This window comes from Myotis yumanensis, unplaced genomic scaffold, assembly GCF_028538775.1.
Source record: "Myotis yumanensis isolate MYYU_CA2020_CCGP unplaced genomic scaffold, mMyoYum1.0.hap1 SCAF_7, whole genome shotgun sequence".
Lineage (NCBI taxonomy): Eukaryota > Metazoa > Chordata > Mammalia > Chiroptera > Vespertilionidae > Myotis > Myotis yumanensis.
Window position 1 is genome coordinate 12,922,922 of NW_027223758.1, and position 15,862 is coordinate 12,938,783.

The window sequence follows — 15,862 nt, forward strand, 5'->3', positions numbered from 1 at the left end:
GCGCGGTAATAACTCAGTGGATCCTCACAGCCACTTTACCAGGCAGACTGTTTTCAACCCCATTTTGCAGCTAAGGAAATGGAGGCTCAGCCCTAGGCTACGCTCCTAGGGGGAGGCTTAAATCTTAGAACGAACCCGGGCGTTCTAATTCCAAAGCCCATGCTCCGAATTACCAAGCCATATCGCGTTTCCCCCGAGAGGGGTATCCCATATTACAGGGCAGGTACATGGACTAGAATTTAATCCTGACAAATAACTCAGCAGAGTGAGATCACCATGCCTACTTTACAGTCGGAGAGAATGAAGCACACTCCTCCTTAGGAAGGTGAGTCCACGGAAGGGGCGGTCGGCATCCTCCGCCGTGCAGCCAGACAGGCCTTGCCGCGCCACTCCACCCACGTTGCGGGTGACCGGGCCTCGAGAACGGACGCGCGGCCATGACCAATGAGAGGCGGTCTTCCCGAGCGACACGCGGCGGCGCAGCCAATCAGAACGGCGCTAAAGGGGAAGGGGCGGGCGCTCGGGCGCTTTAGGCCGCGCCGCGGCTGCCCTCGACCCGCTACAGGCCCGGCGAGCCTCAGACCTGAGACAGCGCGAGACGAGACGAGGCGAGGCCGGTGAGCGAAGGCAAAGACTTTGTTCCAGGGCTCTGCCCGACACACAGGCCCACATTCCGCTCTCTCCCGGAGGCGCGGTCCTTGCTCCCCAGCGCTCGGGAATGCAGGGAGTGCCTCAGCCCTTCCCCAGCGGGATTCCCAGAGGCCACCCTGCCAGGCCGTGCACGCCCCGGCCTTACCTGGTGGAAATACGGGATCAGAGAAGAAAATCTCGGCCGCGGACTGCAGCCGTACTACCCACTCCTGCCGCCGTTCCACCTCACATTCAAACCCGGCAAAATGGCGCGGCGGCGAGGCTGTGGTCTGGGCGCATGCGTGAACAGGGTAGAGGCAGGGGGCGGGGCCAGGGGCGAGCTCCGCCCACCCAAATTCTAAGGACCAATCTCTGATTTGCATGCCCCGGCTCTGTGTTTGCGCTGACGTCACAAGCGACAATGCCCTTCGGTTCAAGCGGTTCTAACAGGCTTCACAATCCCCATTTTCCTGAAATAAGCACAGATTCAGTGAGTGGCTGCTGGATTGTGACCTATTTTGGTGTCAGGGCTTGATGTCAAGCACGAAGTAAGTCTTGAACGAACTGCCCAAAGTCATGTCCATAGCAGCTCAGACATGTAGCTTTTGTTAGAGGGAGAAACAGAATAAACAAGATAATTTCATATCGTTATAAGTGCTATGAGGATAAAATTAAAACCAGGATGATATGACAGGCAGTGACTTGGAAGGTCAATGAGAGGGTCCTAGTAGGACTCTGAACAGGTGAAAATTGGCTCGAGTTTCAACAAGGAGACAGGTGCGTGTAAATCGGCCTGGAGAGCATTTCAGGAGGAGGGGATGTCAGTAGCAAATGCTCTGAGTCAGGAGTAAGACTGGGGCTTAATGAAGTGGAGCCTGTTACAAGATGAAATTAGGCCAGCCTGGGCCAGACGATGTAGGCCTCATAAGCCAGTGTTTGAACTATGTCTTAAGTGCATGACCACCACATTTATATTTTAAAAGGCCCACCAGTTGCTGCTTGGAGAATGGACTGTATGGGGGGGGGGGGGGGGGAATGAAGCAGGGAGACCAGTGAGAAGGCTGCTGGAGACATCCAGGAAGATGTTATGGCCTGAACTAGGGTGTGTAGCATGAATATGGAGAGAAGTGGACAGCTTCAGGATATATCTTGGAAGTAGAGCCCTTGGGATCTTATGATACCTTAAGTGTAGGAAAGAGAGGATGCGATGGAGACTTATGGAAATCCAAGCCTTCAGTTTTGGCCTCCTCCCTCAACAGACCCAGCTGTCTCCACTCAGAGCACATCTCTTAGAATTGTTAGTTTGCTACTCCTAGGACTGAAGGGCACACTATTTGGTCATCATTCAAGGAAACAAATACAAGAACACAAAATTATACAGACACTGAGAAATTCTCTTCTTCTAGATCTCTGAATGACTGGCTTCCTCTATGCATTCAGTTCTCAGCACATGATGAATGACTGTCTAAACCTCTGCCCTAAGAGAGGATCAAACTCTAACATGGCTTCTAGTAGCATAAGGCCATTTCCCTAGGACAAGTGAAGCACAGGTTGTTCAATGCTGCCAGGAGAATTTACTGTTTTTCTAGCCAACACCGGAGGATAGGCCCCAACTACCCTTTCTTAGAGCATTTGATAAAAAGGGCTTACAACTGTAAACTTTTCCTCTGTCCCTTTGAGAATGTGTATGTGTCTTCCACGATTCAGGAGTGTCCTTCTTAAGGGCCTGAAAGCCAATCCTTTGAAATCTAATCATCAGGAAGGTAGCTCCCATGGAAGCCTAACTTAGGAAAATGCTAGCTAGCAGACACAGCTGGCCTAGTCACTTTTTTTTTTAAGGGAGCAGGCTCTTCATTTTTATTTTATTTTATTTTTAATATATTTTATTGATTTTTTTTTACAGAGAGGGAGAGGGATAGAGAGTTAGAAACATCGATGAGAGAGAAACATCCATCAGCTGCCTCCTGCACACTCCCTACTGGTGTGTGCCCGCAACCAAGGTACATGCCCTTGATGGGAATCGAACCTGAGACCCTTGAGTCCGCAGACTGACGCTCTATCCACTGAGCCAAACCGGTTAGGGCGCTCTTCATTTTTAGATCATCCTCACCTGAGGCTTTCCCCATTGATTTTTAGAGGGAGTAGAAGGGAGGGGGAGAAACATGATTGTGAGAGAGACATACCTATTGGTTGCCTGCTGCTCATGACCCGACCAGGGACATAGGATCAAGCGTGCAACCGAGCTATGTGTCCTTGACCAGAATCAAACCTGGGACCCTTCAGTCCACAGCACAAAGCTCTATCCACTGAGCCAAACTGGCTAAGGCTGGTCTAATCACTTATATGTTGATCAGCCCTTTGTAACTTTTCACTTGAGCCCCTGCTCATTCCCTTACTCCCTCATTCTCCCTTTAAAATGTCCATTCAGCTCTGCACAAGTCAGAATGGAGCTCAGCTTTCTCCCCTACTGTCAGTAGTTACTGAAGAAAATCTGTTTGCACAGCCTTATCAATCTTTGGCTGTGCTTATCTTTGACAGCACTCTGTCACATGTAAAAGCAATTCCTATGGATAAAATGTAAAAAGTTGATGTTCTTGAATGAAAAGGTTATGGACACAAGTTTTGGTAAAAGTACTCATCTTATTATAGTCACAAACCCTACAAGATTTGACCCCTGCCAACCTGCCTGACCTCATCACCTTCCTCCTTCCTCCCCTTCACCCTCTCACAGCTCAGCTACTCTTCCTTCCTTTCTGTTCTTCCAAGCTCCAAGCTTATTTCCACCATAAAGCATTCATACTTGCTCTTCCTTCTGCCTAAAATGCTCTTTTTCTAGATCCCTGAATGACTGGCTCCCTCTGAACATTCAGCTTCCAGTTCAAATGTCACCTCCTCAAAGAGGCCTTCCACCTGTCTTGACATTATCCACTCTCCACCACCCAATAACATGACATTTAGGGTTGCCAGACTTAGAAAATGAAATACTGGACACCCAGTTCAATGTGAATTTCAGAAAAGCAATGCATAATTTTTAGTATAAATGTTGTATGGAACATATTTATACTAAAATAACCATCCATGGTTTACCTAAAATCACGTTGAATGAGGTGTCTTGCATTGTATGTGGCACCCTTAGCTCCATTTTATCATCTATTTTCTTTTTTTTTCATTTGAGAGAAATAGAAAAAACAAGCAAACATTGATTTGTTATTCCACTTATATATGCATTCATTGGTTGGCTCTTGTATGTGCCCTGATGAAGGTCAAACCCACAACCTTGATGTATCAGGATGATGCTTTAACCAACTGAGCTATCTGGCCGGGGCTCATTCTGTTTTCTTCATAACATTTGATTGTCTCTTTGTTAATTCTTTTTCCTCCAGCTGATGACTCTATTAGGACCAAGGATTTTATCTTATTTACAGCTGTACCCTGCACCCAGCACATAGTAGCTGCTCAATAAGTATTTGTTGAATGTTGAATGAAATGCCCTATATAAGTAGGCAAAGTCTATTGAAAAAGGTATGTTATTAGAACCTTGGTGGAAAAGATGTATTTTTACCATTGCAGCAATAGTATAAGTAATCACCTTCGTTATACTAATCTGCTCTCCTGGACATTTTCCTCTGGTTCTGGTGAGAATGAACCTAATGACGTAACAGTTCCATCTTTGAGAGCAAATCAGAAGGAGGCTGACTGGCACCCTGCATCAGTGTAGCATCTCTGCCAGGTTCTGCAGGAAGCCCTTGAGCTGTGCCAAGATTATAATGTCTACAGACATAGCTCTAGGGGTGCTCTCCTCACCCTTTGCAACCACAAGAAGAGTGAGTCATTATCTTATTGCTGGTGAAGGGTCTTGCTTTCAATTTGTAAAAAATGCAACATCTCTGAAGAACAATAAAGTAAAGCACAATGAAACAAGGTCTGTCTGTATTCATGTAGTTTTCTTTCTTTCCAAACCCCGATAAAACCCATCTGCCTAGTGTTGACCTTCTGAACAGATGAGTTATCAATGATGTGTACCACAAGGAAGATAATTTTATCTTTTATTGGGACACTTCTGGCTGTGTTTGGAAAGACCAAGTCTCTTTTTTGTTTAGTATCATTGGGGTGCCAAAGAGTATTGACAGCTGAAATTGAGAGGTGTCAGATTGTAGTTTTTTACCTTTTTAAAAATGGAGGCACTTTATTCTAGAGAAAAGAACAGGAAACAAGAAAGCAAACAGATGGAGAGGGAGGGAGAGAGAGAGAGAAATATCCAGGATGAGAGAGGATCTCTGATCGGCTGCCCCCTGCACACCTCCTACTGGGGATCAAGCCCCCAACCTGGGCCTGCGCCCTTGACTGTAATTGAACTCAGGACCCTTTGGTCCCCAGGTGGATGCTCTACCCACTGACCAAAACTGGCCAGGGTGTCACTTTGTTTTATACATGACAATCCAAGGAGGAGACGTAAGTGGGTTACAGAAAATCCACTGGTGATAGATGAAGGAGGGAGGGAGGAGAAGGGAAAGGTGGGGTGGGGAGTGGTGGGGGGACCTCTGGGATAGGATGAAAAGTGAAATGATAGAGATACGCTCCTTAGATCACTCCTTGCTGGAAGCCAGTCCATCCTTGCTGCTTGACAGAGTCGCTGCAGGGAAGAAACATCTGCACAGCATATGTTTCTAGGGACCTGACGTATATGGCATACTGTTCTTAATATGTTTGCTCCCCTTCTTAGCGCTATGTGTTTTAACCAAGGTCACCTCTCTAAGAAAGGTTGTTTCCCCAGGTGGGGATTTTTCCCTGGAGGTAGGGATTAACAGGACTAAGTAAGGGAATAAAATCCCTTAACTAAGTGCCAGGCGGGTAATTAATCACTTTAACTACGAACAATCACGCTTTAGCTACATAATCTTTACTTAGGATAATCTCCTTCAGTTACTTCCTTGTAGCTTAACAGAACAATAGAGTAGTGACCTTGGAATGGAGATAAGAAACGCCCTAACCTTTGCAATAGAATGGATAGGATTAAAATCAACTGGTATAAATACAGATGTAACAGGACAAGAAAAATCAAACCTGGCTGGAGAACCTGGCTAGGCTGCTGATCAACTGAACGCTGTCTCTGTGTCATTCCTTCTTCGCTGACTCCATCCACACCTTTGGGAACCTCTGGATCTGCTGGGGTTGGACCCCGTCAACTCCTTTCTGCTGGTGAACGCCGTGGAGTAAGCATTGTTGGAATTCCCCCTGTTGTAGTCATCATGTCTAAGTCTGAGTCTCCCAAAGAGCCGGAGCAGCTGCGGAAGCTCTTCATCGGAGGTTTGAGCTTTGAAACAACCGATGAGAGTCTGAGGAGCCATTTTGAGCAATGGGGAACGCTCACAGACTGTGTGGTGATGAGAGATCCAAACACCAAGCGCTCCAGAGGCTTTGGGTTTGTCACCTATGCCACTGTGGAGGAGGTGGATGCAGCCATGAACGCGAGGCCACACAAGGTGGACGGAAGAGTGGTGGAACCAAAGAGGGCTGTCTCCAGAGAAGATTCTCAAAGACCTGGTGCCCACTTGACTGTGAAAAAGATTTTTGTCGGTGGTATTAAAGAAGACACTGAAGAACATCACCTAAGAGATTATTTTAAACAGTATGGAAAAATAGAAGTGATTAAAATCATGACTGACCGAGGCAGTGGCAAAAAGAGAGGCTTTGCTTTTATAACCTTTGGTAACCATGACTCTGTAGACAAGATTGTCATTCAGAAATACCATACTGTGAATGGCCACAACTGTGAAGTAAGGAAAGCTCTATCTAAGCAAGAGATGGCTAGTGCTTCGTCCAGCCAAAGAGGTCTAAGTGGTCATGGAGGAAACTTCAGTGGTCGAGGTGGCTTTGGTGGCAGCCATGGTGGCAGTGGATATGGTGGCAGTGGGAATGGCTATAATGTATTTGGTAATGATGGAAGCAATTTTGGAGGTGGTGGAAGCTACAATGATTTTGGCAATTACAACAATCAATCTTCAAATTTTGGGCCTATGAAAGGAGGAAACTTTGGAGGCAGAAGCTCTGGCCCTTATGGTGGTGGAGGTCAATACTTTGCCAAACCACGAAACCAAGGTGGCTATGGCGGTTCCAGCAGCAGCAGTAGCTATGGCAGTGGCAGAAGGTTTTAATTACTGCCAAGAAACAAAGCTTAGCAGGAGAGGAGAGCCAGAGAAGTGACAGGGAAGCTACAGGTTACAACAGATTTGTGAACTCAGCCAAGCACAGTGGTGGCAGGGCCTAGCTGCTACAAAGAAGACATGTGTTAGACAATACTCATGTGAATGGGGGGGAAAAAAACTCGAGGACTGTATTTGTGACTAATTGTATAACAGGTTATTTTAGTTTCTGTACTGTGGAAAGTGTAAAGCATTCCAACCAAGAGAAAAAAATAAAAATGGAGGCAGTTTTCTTTCTTTTTAAACATGCATGCACATGGTAAATACTTCACACAGTAAAAACAACAAATAGCATTTCGTCTTTCACTAATCAGGACATCAGCTGTAGGTGATATATCGAATTTACGTCCTCTATGCCCTTATTTTTAACATGTTCTTTATCTGATGTTCTCTGAGAGGCATGTGAGTCTTGCATCAGGATTTTGGCTTTGTCATTGTTTTTGTTTTAATTTTTTTATTGATTTGAGAGAAGGGGGGAGGGACATCGATTTGTTGTTACACTTATTTATGCATTCATTGGTTGCTTTTTGTACGTGCTCTGACCAAAATCGAACATGCAACCTTGGTGTATGGCGACGACCCTATAACCAACTGAGCTACCTGGCCAGGGCGGGTTTCTATTTTGAAGTTATTAGGTATTTAAAGGTTCATACCATTTCATTTTTTAAAAAATGTTTTGTTGTGGATGAGGTGGCCGAGTGGTTAAGGCGATGGACTGCTAAAAAATGTTTTGTTACTCCTTACTTGAGGATATTTTTTCTTAAAAAAAAAAATTTTTAGCACCATAGCTGGTTTGGCTCAGTGGATAGAGCATCACATCAACCTGTGGACTGAAAGGTCCCAGGTTTGATTCTGTTCAAGGGCACGTACCTGGGTTGCAGGCTTCTCCCTGGCCCAGGCCCTGGTCAAGGTGCATACATGAGGGAACCAATTGATGTGTTTCTCTCACATCAATATTTCTCTCCATCTTCCCCTCTCTCTTCCACTCTCTCTAAAATAAAATCAATGGGCCCTAACTGGTTTGGCTCAGTGGATGGAATCAGCCTTTGAACAAAAGGGTCCCAAGTTGGATTCTAATCAAGGGCACATGCCCAGGTTGCGGGCTTGATCCCTAGTAGGGGGCGTGCAGGAGGCAGCCAATCAATGATTCTCTCTCATCATTGATGTTTCTATCTCTCCCTCTCCCTTCCTCTCTGAAATCAATAAAAAATATATTTTAAAAAGGGGGGGGCTTAATGGTATCTTATTTTAAAAAATCAATGGGGAATCCAGCAATGTAGCAGGATACAAAATTAACGCCAAGAAATCTATGGCATTTCTATACACCAATAGTGAACTTACAGAAAGAGAGACTAAAAAAACAATCCCATTTACCATCGCACCCAAAAAATTAAGCTACCTAGGAATAAACTTAACTAAAGAGGTAAAAGACCTCTACTCTGAAAACTACAGGACGTTGAAAAAAGAGATAGAGGAAGACATAAACAGATGGAAGAACATACCATGTTCTTGGATTGGTAGAATCAACATCATTAAAATGTCCATACTACCCAAAACAATCTATAAATTCAATGCACTTCCCATTAAAATACCAACAGCAAATTTCACAGACCTAGAACGAACTCTCCAAAAATTCATCTGGAATAAAAAAAGACCCCGAATACCTGCAGCAATCCTGAGAAAGAACAAAGTAGGTGGGATCTCAATACCAGACATCAAGCTGTATTACAAAGCCACTGTTTTCAAAACTGCCTGGTACTGGCACAAGAACAGACATATAGAGCAATGGAATAGAATAGAGAGCCCAGAAATAGGCCTGAACCAATATGCTCAATTAATATTTGACAAAGGAGGCAAGAACATACAATGGAGTCAAGATAGTCTCTTCAATAAATGGTGTTGGGAAAATTGGGCAGATACATGCAAGAAAATGAAACTAGACTACCAACTTACACCATACACAAAAATAAACTCAAAATGGATAAAGGACTTAAATATACAACGGGAAACCATAAAAATACTAGAAGAATCCAAAGGCAACAAAATCTCAGACATATGCCGAAGCAATTTCTTCACTGATACAGCTCTTAGAGCATTGGAAACTAAAGAGAAAATAAACAAATGGGATTACATCAAAATAAAAAGCTTCTGCACAGCAAAAGAAACCATCAACAAAACAACAAGAAAGCCCATTGCATGGGAGAACATATTTGCCAATGTTATCACCGATAAGGGTTTAATCTCCAACATTTATAGGGTAAGAGATCAACCGAAGGACTTGTATGCACCCATATAACCATAACTAATGGACATAAGACACTGGGGGGTAAGGGAGGGCAGGGGCTTGTCAAGGGCGGGGGGGAAAAAAGGACACTTATGTAATACCCTTTGTAATACTTTAAGCGAAAATAAATAAATAAATAAAAAATAATAAAAATAAATAAATAAATGTATTTTTCACTATCAAAAAAAAAAACATTTATAGGGAACTCATACAACTTAACAAAAGGAAGATAAACAATCCAATCAAAAAATGGGCAAAGGACCTAAATAGACACCTTTCAAAAGAGGACATTCAGAAAGCCAAGAGACATATGAAAACATGCTCAAAGTCACTAATCATCCGAGAGATGCAAATCAAAACAACAATGAGGTACCATCTTACACCTGTCAGAATGGCTATCATCAACAAATCAACAAACGACAAGTGCTGGAGAGGATGTGGAGAAAAAGGAACACTCGTGCACTGCTGGTGGGAATGCAGACTGGTGCAGCCACTATGGAAGACAGTATGGAGTTTCCTCAAAAAACTAAAAATGGAACTCCCATTTGACCCTGTGATCCCAATTCTAGGAATATATCCCAAGAAACCAGAAACACCAATCAGAAAGGATATATGCACCCCTATGTTCATAGCAGCACAATTCACCATAGCTAAAAACTGGAAACAGCCTAAGTGCCCATCAGTAGATGAATGGATTAGGAAACTTTGGTACATCTACACGATGGAATACTATGATGCTGTAAAAAAGAAGGAACTCTTACCATTTGCAACAGCATGGATGGAACTGGAGAGCATTATGCTAAGTGAAATAAGCCAGTCAATAAAGGAAAAATACCACATGATCTCACTCATTCATGGATAATAAAGACCAATATAAACTTATGAACAAAAATAGATACAGAGGCAGAGCTGCCTCGAACAGACTGTCAAACTACAGCAGGATGGCCGGGGAGGGTTGGGGTGCAGGAGGGGAAGTAAGAGATCAACCGAAGGACTTGTATGCATGCATATAAGCATAACCAATGGACATAAGACACTGGGGGGTAGGGGAGGCCAGGGGATTGTCAAGGTTGGGGGAAAAAAGGAGACATATGTAATACTCTTTGTAATACTTTAAGCAATAAAACAATAAAAAAATAAAATAAAATAAAAAATCAATGGAAAAATATCCTCGAATGAGGATTTTTTAAAAAATCTGTAAAAAATATATTTTGCCCTAGCCCAATGGTTGGCAAACTGCAGCTGGCGAGCCACATGCAGCGCTTTGGCCCCTTGAGTGTGGCTCTTCCACAAAATACCTACGTCTGCACATAGGCCACGAAGTTTCAATTGCACTGTACGTACACACCTGCACGTGGTATTTTGTGGAAGAGCCACACTCAAGGTGCCAAAGAGCCGCATGTGGCTCTCGAGCCGCAGTTTGCCAACCAATGCCCTAACTGGTTTGGGTCAGCGGATAGAGTGTCAGCCTGCAGACTAAAGGGTCTCGGGTTCAATTCTGGTCAAGGGCATGTACCTCAGTTGCAGGCTCCCGGCCCTGGTCGGGGGCATGTGGAAGGCAACCAATCAATTGGGGGGGAAGGGGGCAGAGTAGTTGACAGGTGGAAGTGGACCTCAAGGAGCCTCAGTTTGACCACTGATCTGCCCCCAGATCTAAGCTAGATGAAACCAACCCTACACAGTTTGGTCCCTCCCATGAATACAGAGGTCTAGCAGATGCAGACACAAACAGAAAACAGAGTGGTAACTACACACAGGAAGCCCAAGGTCAGTTACACACAGTCTGACAACAACCTGTATCTGAAACCCACCCAGAACCGGTATATTCCTTCAAATGATAAAACAAATTTCCAATAGGTAATGCATGTATTAGTCCATGAAATAATGTATAATCAATACATTTGTAAATACTACTAGCAAACTCAGTCTAGAACAATTTAATTTTAGTGTTTCAATGATAAAGCGTTGTGTAAAACCTATAGTGACATGTCAGAACCCTCTTAAATTTAATCGTTACCAAGTGAGATTTTGGCAAACTCTTTTTAGTACAAACTATAATTACAAGTATATAATGAATGTTCCAACCTGCTTTCTCAGTATAAAGCAGTATATTATAATATTTCACAGAAGATACCAGCATTTCTCCACTAAGATCACCTGTATATTATTTAAATACTAGAGGCCTGGTGCACAAATTCATGCAACTGTGGGGTCCCACGGCCTGGCCTGCGAGATGGGGCCGAAACTGGCTCTCTGACATCCCCCAAGGGGTCCCGGATTGTGAGAGGGACCCCACCGGTGCACAATTGGGGCCGGGGAGAGATGCAGGAGGTTGGCCAGCTGGGGAGGGACCGTGGGAGGGCTCCAGGGCTTATCCAACCCATCTTGCTCAGTCCCGATCGGCCAGACCCCAGCAGCAAACTAACCTACCAGTCGGACTCTGCCCCATGGTGGTCAATGCACATCATAGCGAGTGGTTGATCGGCCTTAGCATATCATTAGCATGTTATGCTTTGATTGGTTGAATAGCCGACCGGTTGACTGGACACTTAGCATATTAAGCTTTTATTATATAGGATGAAAACTCATCCTAAACTGGTAATGCATGTATTAGTTTTTAACATACTATAAAATCAATATGTTTGTAAATGCTACTAGCAAACTCTTTGTAGAAGAGTCTACTTGTAGTGTTGTAATTAGCTGCACATTGTGTAAAACCTGTAGTGAACCATCTGAATTCTCTTAGAATTAATTTGAACCTAGCAGGATTTTTGAAAACTGTATTTAGCACAGATTAATATCACCAAATGAAGGTCTTACTAACTATGTAATGAATGTTCCTAGATGCTGCCCCAGTAAATAACATTATGTTATAATATTTTACAAAAATTACCACTTTTCCACACTCAGGTTGACCTTTGTATTTGTTGAAAGAGTGAAATATATTTTCCATAGGTTATGCATGTTGTAGTTTGTGGCACAACATATAATCAGTACAGCAAACTATAATGAGGTGTCACCTCACCCCTGCCAGAATGGCTATACTCAATAAGTCAGCAAATAACAAATGCTGGCCAGGATATGGGAAAAAGGGAACCCTACTGCACTGTTGGTGGGAATGCAGACTGATGCAATCACTGTGGAAAACAACATGGAGTTTTTTCAAAAAATTAAAAATGGAACTGCCATTAAGAATCCTGAAACACATTGACCCTAACTGGTTTGGCTCAGTGGATAGAGCATCAGCCTGTGGACTCAAGGGTTCCAGGTTCAATTCAGGTCAAGGGCATGTACCTTAGTTTCGGGCACATCCCCAGTAGGGAGTGTGCAGGAGGCAGCTGATTGATGTTTCTCTCTCATCGATGTTTCTAACTCTCTATCCCTCTCCCTTCCTCTCTGTAAAAAATAAATAAAATATATTTAAAAAAATAAAAATATGACATTGAAACACACACACACAAAGAATCCTGAAACACCAATCAAAAAGGATATATGTACCCCTATGTTCATAGCTGCATTATTTATAAGAGCTAAGGTCTGGAAACAACCCATGTGCCCATCAGAATATGAGTAGATAAAAAAGCTGTGGTACATCTACACCATGGAATACTATGGAACTGTAAAAAAGAAGGATGTACTAGCCTTCGGGACAGCATGGAAGGACCTGGAGATGATTATCCTAAGTGAAATAAGCCAGTCAGAGAAAGATATAAAAAGAAAGGCAAATATCACATGATCTCACTTATGTAAGGAATCTAATGGGCAAAATAAACTGATAAACAAAATAGTTTCTTAGATAAGGATGCATGGAACCGACTGACAGATCTCAGAGGGAAGGGAGGTAGGAGGGCAGGAAGAAATTAACCATAGAACTTATATGCATACTAGTGGCCAGGTGCATGGATTCATGCACATTGAAAGGAAATTAATTAGAAGAAATATTTTAATATTGCTTATCACCCTTTCTCTATAATAGAAGTGTCAACCAAATTCATGATCAACAATGACAGATGGAAACACACATGTGCGATTGGCACCAGCAAGAGCTTTATATATATAGATAAACTTGCTTAATTAGACCTGCTTTCTGATTTAGCTAAACTTTGCCCAGCCCAGTGAAGCACCCCAACTCCTCTTTCAGGTAATTGTCAGCAACACAGCAGTAAATATCAACATGAAGCAGATTGTTATAGTAGATCATGCAGGGAGAACAAAGGGTAAAGTATTTACCTGCAGCAGTGTTTGACTATATTCTGCGCAGTGAGAAAACCTGAAGTTATTTTCAAGGTCCACCATTTCTTCTTTTCAGTCAGGTCAAGTTTCTAAGCTTTCTAAATCTCTGTTTTCTGGCTAATGAAAAGAAAACAGTATTCCACCAAGTTTCCTATCCACCTACTCCAGGACTTCTGTGAGGATCAAATGAGATGAGGCATGAGAAAACACTTCACGGACATTTGGTTAAAGTGTGAAATGTTTCCACCTGTCTATAAAGCAAGTTGTGTTCCTGGACTGAAGAAACTGCAAGGACGATAGTCACTAGGGAGAGGAAGCCAGGCGTTGCTACGTGACATCATTACCCAGAGCCCTCAGCAACTGTTTCCAGGCTGGGCTGTGGGCCACATTTTACGCCATGGGGTCTTGGCAGCATCGGCCGTGATTTGGTGGGGTGTCACTCTGGGGTGGTGGCAGGGCCTGTGTCCCACATGGGGGAAGCTGAGTGTTGCTTTGTGGGCACCAGGTCCACGGTGCCGTTTCTCTGTAAATGGCTGGTGCGCATCATGGCAGCTCCTGCGTTGAGCGTCTGCCCCCTGGTGGTCAGTGTGCATCATAGTGACCAGTTGGATGGTCAGACACTTAGCATGTTGGGGGCCAGATGTAAGCTGGGATCCTTACCCACACAGTTTTCCCAGACTTGTTTGGATGGCGTTTATCAGTAGAATGAGAGCAACATTTGTAGAATGAGAACAGCCTTTCATAGCTTACCAAAAAGTCTGTAACTATTTACTGAGATATGCTGTACTGAGAACTTGTCCTTCTGCTGTGTCCTTCCCTTAGAGATTAAGAGGAACAAAGAATACATTCCTCTTGGCAGGCCTCCTATTCAGTGTGTTATGTATAAATAGGATTGTGTGGCTAATAAAGTTGCTTCAGTTCTTTGAGAACTGGGGTCCTCCCGACCCCGCTTTCCTGTCTTTCTTTCTTTTCTCAATTCCCACCTCCCTGCCTCAGCCCGGCTCAACCGTGTCAGGCTGGCCCTGACATTAGCATATTAGCCTTTTATATTTATAGACTAGAGGCCCGGTGCACAAAATTTGTGCACTAGGGGGGTGGGGGGTACGTCCCTCAGCCTGGCCTGCGCCCATTTGCAGTCCAGGACCCCTTGGGGGATGTCCACCTGTTGACTTAGGCCCACTCCCCGGGGGATCAGGCTTAAGCTTGCAGTCAGACATCCTTCTGGTAGCCAGGGAGCCCTCGGGGGATGTCCTACTAAAGGCTTAGGCCCCCAAGGGATCGGGCTTAAACTGTTAGTTAGACATTCTTAGTGCTGCCATGGAGGTGGGAGAGGCTCCTGCCACCATCTCTGCACTGGCCAGCCATGAGCCAGCTTCTGGCTGAGTGGCACTACTCCTTGGTCTGACCTAAACCCTAGAGATTAGTACTTCATTTTACAACTTTTTCTTGGTTTATAGGCAGCAGCAAACTCAGACCACACAGTCGGGTGTGCAAGAAATGTTGCTTTCTTTATTGTTTAGTAACCAAACCTAACTTCAACTTCAGCCCCCATTCTGCCAAGTGAAAAAACAAAAACAAAATATTATTTAACTTAGGTTCCCCACCCCCTTCTCTGGAGTTGTACTTCCATGTCAGACAGTTTATATCTCAGGCAGAGGTGCCAAAGAACCGAGGAGGGTCAAGAACATGTGGATCTCAGTCTTCTGTCTGGACTGGCCCCCACCCAGTGCCCTTGACCCTCACCTGACCCTCACCTCAGAGCTCAAGTTCATGCCGACCCCTGGTATATTCTCATCTGGGCCTTGAGGCCTCTTGAGTCCAATTTGCTCTCTTCATCCCTCCCTGCCACCTTCTCTCTCTCACACAAAGAGCTATTGGGCTTTCTGGGGTGAGGTCCTCTGACACCTCCTCAGCCCCGTTGGATGGACATCATCTTGGTGCCTTGGTCACAGCCACAAAGCTGTGTGGCTGCTCTCAGACCCTCCGTCTCCTGCTGCCTTAGGGAGTGACTCAGTGGGAGGGGAGGGTCACAGTCCTTTTTACATGGCCGCCAACAAACAGTGTTCCTTCCCTCTAGTTCTCCTTCTCCTCCTCACCCCAGTCCAGGCACGTCTATGTGCAGGGCAGGGGAGGGTGGGAGGCAGGGGTGTCTCTGACCCAGCACACAGGCTTCCAGATCCACTGCTCCCCCAGGAGGCCTTCCATGCTCTGGACCTCGACACCCAGAACCTGTCCCCTCTCAGCTGCAGGTCTTTGCCCACAGTGGTCAAGTCTGTTTAGAGCAGTGGTTCTCAACCTTGGCTACACATTAGAATCACCTGGGAATCTTTTTAAAATCCTGATTTCTGCGCCTCATCCTTTGTTACTAATGTTGTGGCTCTACCCCATAACAAAGAAACAGAATTTCCAGAGGATGAGGCCCAGAAATCAGGATTTTAAAAAGATTCCCAGATGATTCTAATGTGCAGCCAAGGTTGAGAACCACTGGTTTAGAGGCTTGAAGTCAAGAAGT

The 15,862-nt window shown here is 44.5% G+C and overlaps 2 protein-coding genes across 2 annotated transcripts in view; one reads left to right on the forward strand and one right to left on the reverse strand.

Moving 5' to 3' along the window:
• CSE1L (chromosome segregation 1 like) overlaps positions 1–912 on the reverse strand; it is a 48,696-nt gene extending 47,784 nt beyond the window's left edge. Inside the window, exon 1 of the mRNA XM_070419796.1 lies at positions 797–912. The gene's annotated coding sequence lies outside the window, so the exon portion shown is untranslated. The remainder of the gene's footprint in view (positions 1–796) is intronic.
• A 4,967-nt stretch (positions 913–5,879) lies between these two features.
• On the forward strand, positions 5,880–7,026 carry LOC139014433 (heterogeneous nuclear ribonucleoprotein A1-like). The gene has a single exon (XM_070421401.1). It carries the CDS (start codon positions 5,880–5,882, stop codon positions 6,783–6,785), a length of 906 nt encoding a protein of 301 aa, XP_070277502.1. The 3' UTR covers positions 6,786–7,026.
• The last annotated feature ends 8,836 nt before the right edge of the window (positions 7,027–15,862 follow it).